The sequence below is a fragment of the Pieris brassicae genome, chromosome 4 (assembly GCF_905147105.1).
Source record: "Pieris brassicae chromosome 4, ilPieBrab1.1, whole genome shotgun sequence".
Taxonomy (NCBI): Eukaryota; Metazoa; Arthropoda; class Insecta; order Lepidoptera; family Pieridae; genus Pieris; species Pieris brassicae.
In genome coordinates, this window is record NC_059668.1 from 11,762,297 (window position 1) to 11,776,219 (window position 13,923).

General features: G+C 33.4%; 3 protein-coding genes across 9 annotated transcripts in view; 2 read left to right on the top strand and 1 right to left on the bottom strand.

Moving 5' to 3' along the window:
- Nucleotides 1-7,116, top strand: part of LOC123708962 (CUGBP Elav-like family member 1) — a 201,555-nt gene extending 194,439 nt beyond the window's left edge. For 5 of the 6 annotated variants that reach the window (XM_045660015.1, XM_045660014.1, XM_045660011.1 and 2 more), the window contains 6 exons: nt 76-254; nt 494-755; nt 1,346-1,567; nt 2,061-2,087; nt 3,779-3,898; nt 4,032-7,116. In XM_045660015.1, coding sequence (XP_045515971.1) covers nt 76-254; nt 494-755; nt 1,346-1,567; nt 2,061-2,087; nt 3,779-3,898; nt 4,032-4,303 — 1,082 coding nt within the window. In that variant the 3' untranslated portion in view covers nt 4,304-7,116. The remainder of the gene's footprint in view (nt 1-75; nt 255-493; nt 756-1,345; nt 1,568-2,060; nt 2,088-3,778; nt 3,899-4,031) is intronic. The other variant, XM_045660012.1, reaches the window with a different exon arrangement.
- A 347-nt stretch (nt 7,117-7,463) lies between these two features.
- On the bottom strand, nt 7,464-11,632 carry LOC123708763 (endoplasmic reticulum lectin 1). Of its 2 annotated transcripts, XM_045659632.1 has the most exons (8): nt 11,255-11,630; nt 10,645-10,873; nt 9,921-10,085; nt 9,530-9,819; nt 9,209-9,262; nt 8,922-9,071; nt 8,290-8,452; nt 7,464-7,799 (listed from the first exon to the last, which is right to left on the bottom strand). In XM_045659632.1, the coding sequence occupies exons 1-8, from the start codon at nt 11,411-11,413 to the stop codon at nt 7,543-7,545; spliced, it is 1,467 nt and encodes a 488-aa protein (XP_045515588.1). In that variant the 5' UTR covers nt 11,414-11,630; the 3' UTR covers nt 7,464-7,542. The 2 variants fall into 2 exon arrangements, with proteins under 2 accessions (XP_045515588.1, XP_045515589.1); XM_045659633.1 differs by lacking the exon at nt 9,209-9,262 and having other exon boundaries at nt 11,255-11,632.
- A 369-nt stretch (nt 11,633-12,001) lies between these two features.
- LOC123708507 (protein cornichon) lies at nt 12,002-13,623 on the top strand. Its single transcript, XM_045659262.1, has 4 exons — nt 12,002-12,181; nt 12,259-12,371; nt 12,518-12,661; nt 13,467-13,623. The coding sequence occupies exons 1-4, from the start codon at nt 12,032-12,034 to the stop codon at nt 13,492-13,494; spliced, it is 435 nt and encodes a 144-aa protein (XP_045515218.1). The 5' UTR covers nt 12,002-12,031; the 3' UTR covers nt 13,495-13,623.
- The last annotated feature ends 300 nt before the right edge of the window (nt 13,624-13,923 follow it).

Consider the following 13,923-nt stretch of genomic DNA (forward strand, 5'->3'; position numbering starts at 1 on the left):
TCTAATTTAATAATATAAGATATTAAAATTTACAATTATTATTGGTAGAATTTTAATAAAGGCTATTTTTTTCAGAGCGCAAGTTATTTGTGGGAATGCTCAACAAGAAGCTATCAGAGAATGATGTCAGAGCGTTGTTCGCGGGACACGGCGCTATAGAAGAATGTACTGTGTTAAGGGACGCACAGGGCCAAAGCAAAGGGTGTGCATTCGTAACATTCGTCTCTAAACAAGCTGCAATTGCTGCTATTAAGGTACAAACAATACTTTATCTAATAACAAAAAGGATATTAGTTGGGCAAGCTGGATGTGTTTTCCTGTTAAGAATTAAGACATAAATAGTACATAATATTTAAAGTAATATTTTGAGTTTAATCTACTTTTAATATTACAAAATAGTACGTAATTTTTTACAGTCCGCGAGATTACTAGTCTTATTGTTGTTTTAGTTCACACATAATGCTACTTTAACATTTAATTTACATAATTCCAGACGCTTCATCACAGCCAAACCATGGAAGGTTGTTCGGCACCCCTTGTTGTAAAATTCGCGGATACGCAAAAAGAAAAAGAACAAAAGAAACTGCAAGCAATGCAGGCTAGCCTCTGGGGCCTGACGCCTGTGACGCCGACTTATCAGCTGCCTTCGGAGGCGGCCTTATCACCGGCAACGCAGCTGCAATTGTTGCAGCAGTTGCAGGCGGTTGGACTGCAGCAACAGCTTCTACAAGGCCAAGGCTCAACATTGTTACAAGGTAAGGTAGAAGTAGAATATGATATACACATAAATAGAAAATATTATGTAGTACTTATTAAATTTAGAAATAAATTTTACCACGTTTAAGTACATTTTTAATAGTTGAATAATTAAGTTAAAGCTTTATTACCTAGTTAATGACTCTTTAAGGTAGATAATTAAAAAACTACGTTACAATTTCATAATTAAAAACGAGAGAGATTTTCTTTAACTAAGTAGAAAATTACGCATTTACGCGGCGCATTCAGGAAGTTTTGCAATTATCCCCATTTAAAACATCTATGCTTAACCTAGTTAGTTACTTTCATTTTTTTTTAAATTCAGTCTGAGGTAGGTTTCTCGATTCAGTTTCAAATGACAAAGCAAATAGACTGAAAAAGCACTTGCAATATTGATTAAATAAACAACAACAATTGTTCAGTATCAATTTATAATTATTTACACTTCTTTTTACACAAATAACACACAATTATTGTAGTAGTAGGTAAATAGATTACTCGCTTCTTTCTTTTTTATTTTGACTCCAAAAAAACCTAATTGATTTTGTTGTCCTATTTTTGTTAATTTGCGCTTATTTGGGTGTCTTAGGTATTAACTACCCAGATATCGCTTTCAACGGTGCAGGGCTAAGTGGCGGAGCGGTGAGTGGGGTCGGGACAATTGGTGGATCGGACCAACTCGGTGGGCTTCTAGCGCCGGTGTCTGTGCAGAACTTAGCTGCGCTAGCGGCCATTACGCAGCCCCCGGTCGTGACGCAAGCGGCGCCTATGGCCCCCGCTACGGCCCAACAGCCTGCAGCGCCACAACTATGTAAGTATATTAAATTATATCGTCACAGAAAGATTCATAAAAATCCTTTAAACGGAAAATTTATCAGGAGAGGACTTGTGATTTAACAAAGAAAAATGCATTTAAAAGTTTTTAACTACCAGAATTGTGTACGGAAACGTCGTTGCTGAAGCATGCAATCAAAATTCAAATATTCGGCATAAAGTATTTACAGTTTTGTTTACGTAAATAGAGGCTATAAAATACTTAAAGTATCAATCTGGCAGGCTTAATTGACGTTTTTGCTTCGTCCTCGGCCCCTTCCGTCTACCGTCCCCGGAACAATTACGCCTACATAAATTTCCTCCTAATTGCTGAACCTGTCCAAATCTCTAATTGGAATGTAGCCACATAAGATATTGTACTTATAACGATCTCGTTTCGCCCGCAAACATTTCCTCTTTCAGATTGTGCGTCTTTATAACGTTGACAGATTAAAAAAGAGGTTTAATAACGAAACTTTTTCACACTTCAGGTCTTCTCGGAAAGACTAACATCACAGGTAATCCATAGCCGGATTTAAAATTTGTGTTATGGAATGACAATTTTATCGGATTCGAGTTTACGAATCATGGAATGCGATAAATGAGTTTTATTTTGCGCTTTTGATGCTACAATTGCTTATCATTGCTACAATTATTCGCTTTATATCCTTCTTATGTATCAGGAGTTATATAATGCCGAGATTAAGCTTTTACTTAAATCTTTATTTACCTTCAACGTGATATTGACATTGCCTCAATACTATTAACGATAAATGTAATACTATAAAATAAATGTGTTAATACCTATAGCCATTATGCGCCAGAATCCTTCCTGTCAAGAGCGAAATGCATGATTTATTCTTATTTTATAAAGTGAAACCTAAATAATTGTCGCTTTTGAACGATATCGAAGCAAAATAATCCCAGAGCTGTTGTAACTCGTAAAATACATTTTTTCATTAAATATCTTCTTCCAATAATTGAGATAATAAATACTTTATAAAATCTTATTTATCTTATATTCTCTGGCTAGCTTGTATTGTTTTCTGTGCATATTATTCCTTTTCTTGTCGTATACCAAGGCTTTGTAAAATTCATTTTTGTAATTCACCAACATCTTAATCTTAACTACTATTAATAATTGCCTAAATAAAAAGAGTGTAATGTCGTATGTAAAAGGTTCTGGTGCTTCTCAATTATGGAATTTCCAATGACTATTTTAATTCCATAAGAAAAGTTGCGTTGCGTAGTGTATTGAGCGTGCACATTACAACCCTGAGGTCTTGCCTTCGATGGTTGTGCACCAATTGTGCATAAACAGCACTCGTTTGTAAGGTGAAGTAAAATATCGTGCGTTGATACCAGGATGCCTTAAATGTAAAAATCGATGGTGTGTCACAGACTTTTCACCTTATTAAAAAAAATGATACAAAAATCTGAAGCCAAGACTTAGAGGACGTAGCACATAGGTTGTTCGTACCTAGTGTTAGGTAGATGTTATAATTGTGTAGTGTATAGTCATAGATATCATTATATCATGTGTAGTATGTAGAAAACCTTACGTTGCATTAATTACATTTAAAGAAGGATAAAAGTAGCAGCATTTATAACAAAATGTATCTCAAAGACAGTACAAAACAGTCATTAATATTATTAATTTTTGCGCATACATTTAACCAATAAGGCGAATAGTGCACGGGACCTGATAAAAAATATCTTTGTAGATGCATATCTAAGGCTGTGAATCATTGGTTTGTTGTTCGCTAAATGAATGATAAATAATCATTGTGTATTGTTTTTTTTTTGTTTGGCATTGTTATTCTACTAACCATAAGTCGTCGTTGTCAACTTTTTATCGCTATCAACGTCTATTATAATAATATCAAATAACATTTGATTTAACCTAATCTTAAATTTATCGTTTGTTAACTGTTTGAGTGATTAAAACATTGTATTTGCATGGTTATTTGCCCACAACGTTACAATTACGACAGAACATTTTCTTATTTATTTCCAAAACTAATTTTTAGCTTTGCGTCCGTAGACGATAATTTCAAATACATAAATGTGTAATAAGTTGTTTCATATTTATATTTTGTTATTAAAAACATTTCGAACTAACACTATATTACTGTGTTAATTGCATTTCCCTTTTATTCTTTCTCGTCTCAGCTCAGTAGAAAATTTTACAAAACCGTTATATTTTCAGGGTCAACAGCTGAACCTCTAAGCTCTGCGTACGCGGCACAGTTTGGTACTTTCGCTGCGGCGCCCTTGGGGTCTGTGCTTGGTACGGCCGCTGCCGCAGCTGCTGGGAAGCAGGTTGAAGGTGGGATAAAACTTGATCGATATAGCTAGCTAATATTAAAAATTACATATGTATAGAAACCATCTAAGAACGAATTCATCAATTGTATAAGACGTGTTGTATTTGTTACTTACCATCCCTATTTAATTTATAGGCCCGGAGGGCGGCAACCTGTTCATCTACCACCTACCGCAGGAGTTCACAGACACGGACCTCGCGTCCACCTTCCTACCCTTCGGTCACGTGATATCAGCCAAAGTGTTCATAGACAAACAGACGAACCTCTCGAAGTGTTTCGGTTTCGTCTCGTACGACAATGCCGCGTCGGCGCAGGCCGCAATACAGGCCATGAACGGATTCCAAATCGGTACAAAGAGACTCAAAGTTCAATTGAAACGTTCGAAAGAGCTCTCGAGACCGTACTAGATGAACGGTGGCGAGTGAGTTGTGAACGAAAAGGTTGTTTGACATTTGTTGTGATGTATCCGGTGCACTCGAACGACTAGCTGTAAGGGAATGCGTCCAAGTGCACAGTTGTTAACTAATAAGTGTAAGGTTAAGGTTTGTGTCGATGCTGTGCGCTAACAGGAACTAATACTAAGCGAGAACGAGAACACGCTTAGTATTTTTTAATGTTGACCTCAGCAAAAATTTTATCGTTTCCAAAGTATTCCCCAAAATCATTTAAAGCTATCGTGTTATTTTATTATTAAATTTTAAGTCATATTCTATTTAGTTGCGTTCTAAAACTAATGTACGAAGACGCCAAAGAGCTGAGACAACTTTTTTTCAACGAGTGTCATATTTTTAATTTAAGTTTGAGTCCAAAGCGCAGCACTACCGTTTTGGTACTGAGGCCAATGTTCGGCAACTTGTAGCGGCCTGTTTTCGCTTATATTGAACAATTCAATCAGAAGAAAACAGGCCGTTCAAAGATAACGAACAAGGGAATAAAGTAATCATAGTTATTATTTACTACTTGTTACTACGAATAAATGAATGTTATTTTCAAATATTACCTGTATTTGTTACCAACAAATGTGGCCATTTTTTAAAACAGACGTTTTGAGTTCTTTGATTTAAAAATAAGGTTTTAGGTTAATAAGATGATCTCAAAGTGATCAATGTGTTTATTGTTTACCTTGTTGTCTGTCGTAGTGTACTTAACATGTGTTTTAACAAAGCTTCGATTCGTAGAACTATAAAAGGCTCGTATTCCGAGACGTATATCGAACCGAATCTAGTTTAAAGAACTGTCAAATGATTGTTTATCTACTAATTTTGAAGTTTAGGAATACGGGTTATAATTTCTGTAAAAGAAATTCTAGACAGACGAACTTTTTATCGCAAATGACCACACATCGGAACATCGAACGCTGATATAGTCAAAATGTCTTAGTATTTAAGTATTTAATATATTAACTAAGTTTGTGTAAGTTTCACTTTCTTTCGACTTCTATTCGTTTAGCGACGGCCACTTAGCACATATGCTCAATTCTGCTTTTACTACGTTTAGTATTTTAAAAAATTGTATATATATATGGCACTTACGTGGGACTTTACTCTATATTTGATTAGATGTTTCTTATTAAAATTAAGTGTTCGTATCATTTTCTTATGAAAGTTATTTAGAAAATTAAATTTAAAAAATTAAAAACATATTTTAATACTACTTAGATTTGTGCCAATTGTAAACGTTAATTTCGGCAAATTGAATGTTGCAGTTCTTACAACTGGTTAATAGCGAAACTGGTTTGAGGATAGCGCCATCTATCGTTTGCGTGATTTTTTAGATTACAATTGTTTGACATAACGAGTTTTACGATCGGTATTGCCTATGATGTGACATACTACTGAAAAAAAAGTCATGTTATTTACAATTTATTCTGGCTTTTACTGTACTTATATTTAGCAAATTATATTGTATGAGTTTATTTATAGCCTTAAGTTGCGGCCCCACTAGAGTCCTGGAACACATTAGATTTTTTAACCAGAACAAGTTCCGCATTTTAAGATTAGATGGTGATGATTCTGCAGACAGGTACTGACGATGATGGAGCACCTAAGTGGAGCCGTAGTAATTGTTAATTTTAGTCTGGTCTCGGTGTCTCAACAAAGACAATACCAATATTTAGACTGAATAAGTTCCCTTTTCTTTGTTCATATCAAACTTATTATCAAAACTAACGTGAAATATTTCACAAATATTAGGTTAATTTCATTTAATTTATTGAAACGGGTTGTTCTGCGAAACAGCATTCTTCGCATATTGTTTTAGGAAATAGACGAATTATTTCGTAGATGACAGTGTTAAATTTTAAAGATACTATATAAATTTGTTCAGTGTTCGGCTAATGTTTTAATTTTTTTTTTATAAATAAAAGTCGGCTACTAGCCACATTGTGAATAGACTATGTTCGATCTTCACCGACTTTTTACGACGTTTTGGAGAATACTCTTCAAACTTGATTCATATAGATTAAACTGATGACTACGAGGAAAACGACGCGTCAAAAACTCGGTGAACTTGAAGCTACGTAAGCTAGATAATGAAATGTATAAATTTTAACTTAACTATAGTTAGGTGTCTCTGGAGAGAATCCATTGTTGTTGTACTTTGTAAAATCGATAAAACTGTTAGATTTGTACAGAAAAAAAAACATTGATTATGTACAAGGCTTTTCAAGCACGACCGCCACTAAGTTGATATTTTTCATGTAATTATGTTACCTCACCTATGGTTACTGCATTTTCAATAGTGTTCATTCAATGACATTTTTTTATTAAATTTCAATCGTAATGTTTTAAGGTTATCATTTAAATGTTTCATTAAATTACAGAAGATTTATTTCTACGGTGACAAATGACTAAAGGTAGTGAGAATTAAGGGGGATTTTACAATTTCACGATATTTTCTCATTCAACTGTTACTTACGTTGAAAGTATGGACTATTGATTTGATATTCAACTACAGAAGTTATTGAAAAATCTCCACGGGTCTAAGGATTAAGAATTTTCGATTACTTTAAGCATTGTACACTTTTGTTAGAATACAGGTTTTAATATTAAAAATACAATATGGCGTCACGGTCAAACAAAGTCATATCGCTAATGCCGCAGTAAATATATTTTTTCCTTAATCTACGGCACTATATCCTATGTACAATCGATGTAAAAAAAGAACTGTTTTATACAACACCCGTTTTGTTGATATAAATGTAAATAAATGTCAAGTTAAAGTTGTTGTTTTAATGTGATACTTTATGGGACTTCATATATAGCACACTTAACGCAAGCGATGTCGTAATTGTTTTGTTGTAAAACGACTGTTAAGTCTGTTTTACTGTTATGCTTCTTAAAGGCGAACGCGCAAGTTTTTTTTTAAGTCAATTATTTTTTTATAAAGAAAACGGGCTGGTTTTCCACGTGTTGGTTATATTTTGAGCACTTAGTGCTTAGCTTAGTATAAATACAAGTTCTAAAATAAAAATAATAATTACCGCATCAAGATACGGACTGAGCTGCTGAGTCGAGTTTTATAACTTCCACCGACTATGAAATGCTTAAGTTACAGGAAAAATACATCTTGTACATACACATATTTATTATATACACAGATTTTATAGTTAATTTAATGCTTAAACCACACGACAAAACAAAGTAAACTAATCACCCTTTATCGCTTTGGGTTTGATTTTGATGAGGCCGTTCTCGTCGGCCAAAGGCAGGATCTCGCAGATCAAAGGTGACTCCACTCCGAGAATGTAGTTGCAGGTCCTTGGCTCCAGAAGGTAAAGGGACACTTGGGCTGGACTCGACGAGTTCTCCAGACATTTGAGCTTCACTTCCGTCTGACGAGCTTTGCCCGTTTTATCGCAAACGTCGCCGTTCGAGTAGAAATGCGATACCGAAGTGCGGATTTCTGTAGCAAGGAAAAGCTTTTCTTTTAGCCTACACTAGTTCGACATTTTAAGTTTAGTTTTGACAAAGATAAAGCCGTACGTAGTCGGTCCCAAAGTTCTGCCACTGCACATGATTTTTAAATTTCGAACATGATTTAATAATAAAAAAATGTTGCCGTCTATTTTTGAATATTTGACTATGGCTTTAAAACAAAACACAATCATTTTCCGATGGTGTGGACATTGAAATGTTAATGCGTTGTACCGCTGTGGGTACTCGCCGAGTACCATTTTCAAATTGCTCAAAAATTTAAATATAACGCTTAGGTTTGCGTACCGTACTATTGATAGGTACAATGAAGTCTCCAGTGTTGAGGACAAGAAAATAACGGGCCGGCCACGCTGTCATCAGCCGTAGGGATAAGTGAACAGATAATAGAAAAACAATGGGGAAGGTTAGGTTAAGTAGAGTCTAACGATTTCTGAAAACAATATATATTATGATCTCACCGACGGGTTTGGGCGCTTTGGCCGGGTTTTCCTTGATCCACTGCAGATGCGCCTTTTCGTCGAACTCCCCCAACGTGAGAGACGTGCGTTCGCCGGCTCGGTCCACGTGGTACTGCACCACGTGTCGGCCGTAGCAGAACTCGTACTTCCACCAGCCGGTGCCCTTACGAGTTCATCGTCACTTAATATATTGAGACTAGAACCATTGCTGAAGATTCTTCTCTTCTCTTTCGCAGATTTTCTCATTCTTTACAGCACATTTACTTTTGTAAAGGTATGGGGAAGTTTAACGAAGAAATACATGTATTTATTGTAAATATATATAAATTTATAGACCGCACGTCTTGATTTACTTTGTGCATAGTAAAATGTACCTATTCAATTGTCCAGTCCAGAGAGCCTCACGGGTCGGACCCGCCCATTCGAGTCTCCGCTATGCACTCACACAAATTTCCTTGAATGCCAAAGTTTTCAATAACCCTAAATATCATCAAAAATACTGCTAATGTTTCAACTGTGACAATGCAATGCGAATCTTTTCCACTTTTCTTTTATAAATGGTAACTAATAAAATTGGTAACATTAATAAAAAAATATTAGACACGTTGTCTATGAATCTAAAAAACTCTCACCCCGTTCAAACAGTTTTCTCCGTTGAGAAAGGCCCGCACCGGGGAGTCGTCGGTGATGGGCGCGGGAACTTCTTCGCCTATCTGGCTTTGTCCCACTTCGGCCTCTTCAGATAAAGGATGCAACTCGAACTTCAAATGAGTTTCACCGTCCTGGAGATATTTAAAACAATAATTGCACGAAAATGTGGTTTCGGGAACTTTGCTTCTAAATAGGCTAATTCAATGCAAAATAATATTTAAACTTCATGCAAGAAGCTAAAAAAGAAGACATAAAATGCAACACAAACCTTTTCGATCTTTTCAACTTTCAAAACGGCCAGGACGTCCTTATCCGTCTCATCCTGGGATCGTTAAAAAGCCAAGAAATAAAAAAAAAATTATACAAAACAAAAGGCAACAATGATTAAACACTATTAGACTGCAGGAAAAACAAAAATCATTCAGAATTGTAAAAATACTACTTCACTAGATCACAACTATCAATATCTACAAGCTACCAAAATAAAATCAATCAAAACTCTTCGTAATAGGCATTTACCATTGATTATACAAACTACCGAAATAACTCCAAAAGCCATACATATTTTAGAACATCTCAAAGGACTCACGTTGGTCAATCTTATCGACTGATGATTTAGCCGGAGACTCTCGACTTCACTTTTTAACAGGTTTCTTGGTTTGTTGGGTGCGTCGCTAATCGGCATACAATTTATTACATTTTCGGAAACATCTTTAGGCTTGAATTGGGGATGCTCACATAACAATCCCGATAGAATTATAATTTCATATTCACAAGTCGAGGTCTCTTTCATCGAGTAAATCTCATGTTTGCCATGTGTGTAACATACGTACAGCACTCTCGTCTTGCGCGGCTGACCGCTCAAATCGCAAACAGTACCTGGAAACTCAAGTCATTTTTAATTAGGAAAACCTTTATATTTTAAAGGTGTGTGATTGTGTGATTTTAAAGATTAATATGACAGGACATAAAATAATCACCATCGCTCATAGCGATCTCCACGTAAGGTAATGACGAGCCCTGGACTTTTGTAGTCTTGGGCTTCTCTTTAGCCTCTTGTAAAGCCTTTATTTCACTGCTAAGCTTCGAATGTTCTTCGTCTGACCAACGTCCTAAGAAGAACTCATGAGTCTTATGTTCTTTACCTGTAAATGAAACTAAGTAAATATTAAGTATATAGTTAAACGCACTATATTTCACTAGGGTTGATGTCTCGAGGCACTTTCTTATAATACACTTACTATACTATTCAGTTTTTTAAATGCAAGTCACATTACTGAATTTTAATTAAATAATCCATTATATTTTTATGAGCACTGGAGAATGGCTTAAGTCTTTTGATTTTTTATTGAAGGGGATAAATGTTATTTAAACATATATCTTGGTAAAAACTCATTTTACTCACTCTGAAATTTGACTCACACCATCTACCTGTATATGTGTCTACATTTTAACATAATATCATGTTGTTATGTATGATTGGCGCGTCTTTTTCGATTTCTTAATTCTATTCTACAGGTAGATAGACATGACCATCTTTCAAACACCACCCAACTAAAGAGCCTTAACAATTGCAAATGCAAGTCAATTGCAAATGGATTCCTGTATCAGTTCTATGTCATAGTATAAACACTTTTCAAAACAATATCAAAATTGTTGTTGTCTCAAGAACTTAATTTAATAAAATATCACACTCGTAAATACCTTCCCGATCTTCATGATATTGCCTAACATGCCGTCCGTGACAGACTTCATAGCTCCAGTAGCTTTCTAAACGGTATGAACAAATCTTTTGAGAAAATATTGGCTTCAATAAATCAAATGGTGTTGGACCATCATAGTCCTCAACACTTGTTGTTACTTTATCCTTTAATATTGGCAAATGACATTCATATTGCTCCTTTTGAGTTGTTGTCACTTTTAACTGACTTTCCTAAAAAATATTTAGTTCAATTAAAGTGTATTAGTATATTTAGTTAATCAGTAGAAAGAAAGCAACTTTCCATTAGAGGTGATCCATTAGAATACTAAGTTTAATACAACTATGCAAAATATTAATTAAAAAATACATATTATATTGCATATTGTACAATTATAACCTATGGGTTATAGACATTAAAATATAAACAACAAGACACAGCTATCCAATAAGCTTTTTTATTGTATTTAGTAGTGTGCTCTAAAATATAATCTCACATGTAATAGACATTTTTACAGTTCAAACAGTGCATAAATCCTGTTTTAGAATTTGTTTTACACACTCAAACTCACAGTGATTTTATTGAGAAGATATTTATAATTTTGGTTGACTTACCTCAGGTTTAATTTCATTATTATTTACTAAATTCTCTAACGCTTCTGGAGAGCCGGGCCAATTGATTGAAAATAGAATGGTGTCGTCAAATCCTTTGAAATCATGCTGTACAGCAAAGGCGCTTCCAATTATTAAAAAAGATAAAAACAATATATTCATGGTTTTATTTAGTTTCCTAGGTACATGTATTAAAAGTTCATTATAATATGTTCGTAACGCTACGTTGTTAAATCTGAACTTTATGATATAAATACAACACTGTAGAATACAGTATAGTAAATTTACATATCGTTCGTTAATAAACTTTTATTTTTTATTTAAATAGTATAATTTAATATATTATTTATTTATTGGTTGATAAACTTTGGATAGTACTGTCAGCTGAGTTGGAGAAACGTAATTTGTCAATATAATCAAAAATTATAACGACCAACTACAATGTGTGTCAGAACTCAAACATAGAATAAAAAATAACATCAAAAGCGCGCTAAACTACTTAATTGGTTTCATAAATTTTTCTACTTGTTTTATTATAAATTCTATTAAGGTAAATATTATCCCGTAATTTTCTGTATCATAAAGTAAGAAATAAGATTTATTTGAATTATATTTATCTCTGTGGTACTTGTATCTGGGGATATCACATGATCACAGACATGTTATCATTTCTTTCAGATTTATTTAGCAAATTGTCAAAATTTCCAGTCTTGACAATTTCTAATTTATTCTTGATTTTATATTCTTGAATCTTTAATACTCAATGTTTGTTTTGTCAAAATGGCGTTTAGTTTCCCAGCTTTTTCATACATTATTGCGTTAATTATTGACGCATTTCTTATATTTTTTTCTATATTTCATGTGATAGCATTTGATGAATTAAAAACTGATTATAAGAATCCAATTGATCAATGTAATAGTTTAAACCCTGTATGTATTATCGATTTGTAAAGGAGTTCAGTGACTTGCGAATAACCTCATAAGCTAATTTGCAAATTTAATTCTAGCTGGTGCTGCCGGAGTATTTGCTGCATTTATTTATTAACGTGTTGTTCTTATTGTCGCAAGAATGGTTTGCACTAATAATCAATTTACCATTAATTATCTATCACATATTCAGGTAAGCTTTTTACTGTACTTGGCGGGTGAGATTTTAAGTACCCTAATAGATATAACTCAGTTTGTCTATTGTTAATAAATTTGCTGTATTTTTTAATTTTAATCACTACCAGAAGCAGTACTACATAAATATGTTTATTATTTTAGATATCGAAACCGACCTGTGATGTCAGGGCCTGGCCTGTATGACCCGACGAGCATAATGAATGCTGATGTTTTGACTGTTTGTCAGCGGGAAGGATGGATAAAGTTAGCATTTTATTTGCTTTCATTCTTCATATACTTATATGGGTAAGTTATTAACCAATATATAGTTTATATTTCATTCTTTTGACACCTTGATGCATTTGTCATATAAATTTTTCACCCTTGGGTGAAAATGCATTTTTTTATATCTTTTAAAGATTTTTGTCTTGGTGAGTAATAAATGCAAAGACATTCTAATCTTGCATTTTCATTAGTAAAACAACAGGCAGCTTTGAACTAAAATTTATGACTATTTTTTTAATTGAAATAAAATGTATTACCTAACTTTCTTAAGTTATCTAAACATCAAGTGATAAGAGAATGATAAAATATATACACACAAGGCTATTGAACTAGACCTGTAAATCTTATAAAAGTAATGAACAATAAATGAATATAAGTAAAATTGTGATTAGAAACAGCCTTTCAAATTACAAATATGGCTAAATAAACAAATGTGGTACTAGATTACTATATTAACATTTAACTCTCAGTAAATTTTTTAGGTACCTGTAAATAAATTAACAACAACATGTTATATATTTAATTGTAATTCATATTTCGGTGTTCTGCAACTTCGTTTAGCATCTCAAGATGTCTGATTCATCTGTGTGTTGATGTCATATGTGGAGACTGAAACAGCCAAATTGTTTTTGTTTAAAGAGTAAAAAAGGGTTGTTACCTTTGTAAGAAATACAATAAAACTTAACAAAACATATCATAAAGTTCATGATGATATAATAAAATACTCATGTTAAAGCAAAGAAGTTTTAGACAGATCTTATTAGTGTCCAAGGATAATGTAATTAATGTTGTCTATTGTGATTAAAATGAGAATGTTTTGTTTCAGAATGATTGTGGTGCTTATTGCAGTATAGAACTCAGTATTTGTTAGGTTTTTATTTATTATCCAAAGTCGACATAAGGTGTCAGTCAATATTCAATAAGCTTTTGCAAATAATAGTTGATGGTGAAATATTTTGATAATTAATAAACAATGAAATCATTTTGGACAATTTTTTATGTTAAATAATACCACCCTACCGCTATTAGCTAACTTTTTAATTTGTTGTAACATAGTATTGGCTTAAAATTTGGAAAAAAATCCGACTATTATTTATCATAAAAATTTTGACACTTGTATTTTTTTCTGTTCTATTTTATATAATTTCAAAACAAAGGATGTATAACATTTAGAAATAGATGCAACAGTCATTGTTTTTAAGTGTAATTTGCTTCTATATGTACCCTAATCTTCAACACTATTATAGTTCGGCATACTTACAGTAATTGTAAAATCATATCAA

Excerpts from the sequence above, each read along its gene's own strand:
- LOC123708763 (XM_045659632.1), bottom strand. The coding sequence starts at position 11,413 with ATGAATATATTGTTTTTATCTTTTTTAATAATTGGAAGCGCCTTTGCT. Across the intron at positions 10,086-10,644 it reads ATATCATGAAGATCGGGAAG|GTAAAGAACATAAGACTCAT; the intron begins GTATTTACGAGT and ends TTTCATTTACAG. Across the intron at positions 7,800-8,289 it reads CAAAGCGCCCAAACCCGTCG|AAATCCGCACTTCGGTATCG; the intron begins GTGAGATCATAA and ends TCCTTGCTACAG.
- LOC123708507 (XM_045659262.1), top strand. The coding sequence starts at position 12,032 with ATGGCGTTTAGTTTCCCAGCTTTTTCATACATTATTGCGTTAATTATT. Across the intron at positions 12,182-12,258 it reads AATGTAATAGTTTAAACCCT|CTGGTGCTGCCGGAGTATTT; the intron begins GTATGTATTATC and ends ATTTAATTCTAG. Across the intron at positions 12,372-12,517 it reads ATTATCTATCACATATTCAG|ATATCGAAACCGACCTGTGA; the intron begins GTAAGCTTTTTA and ends TTATTATTTTAG.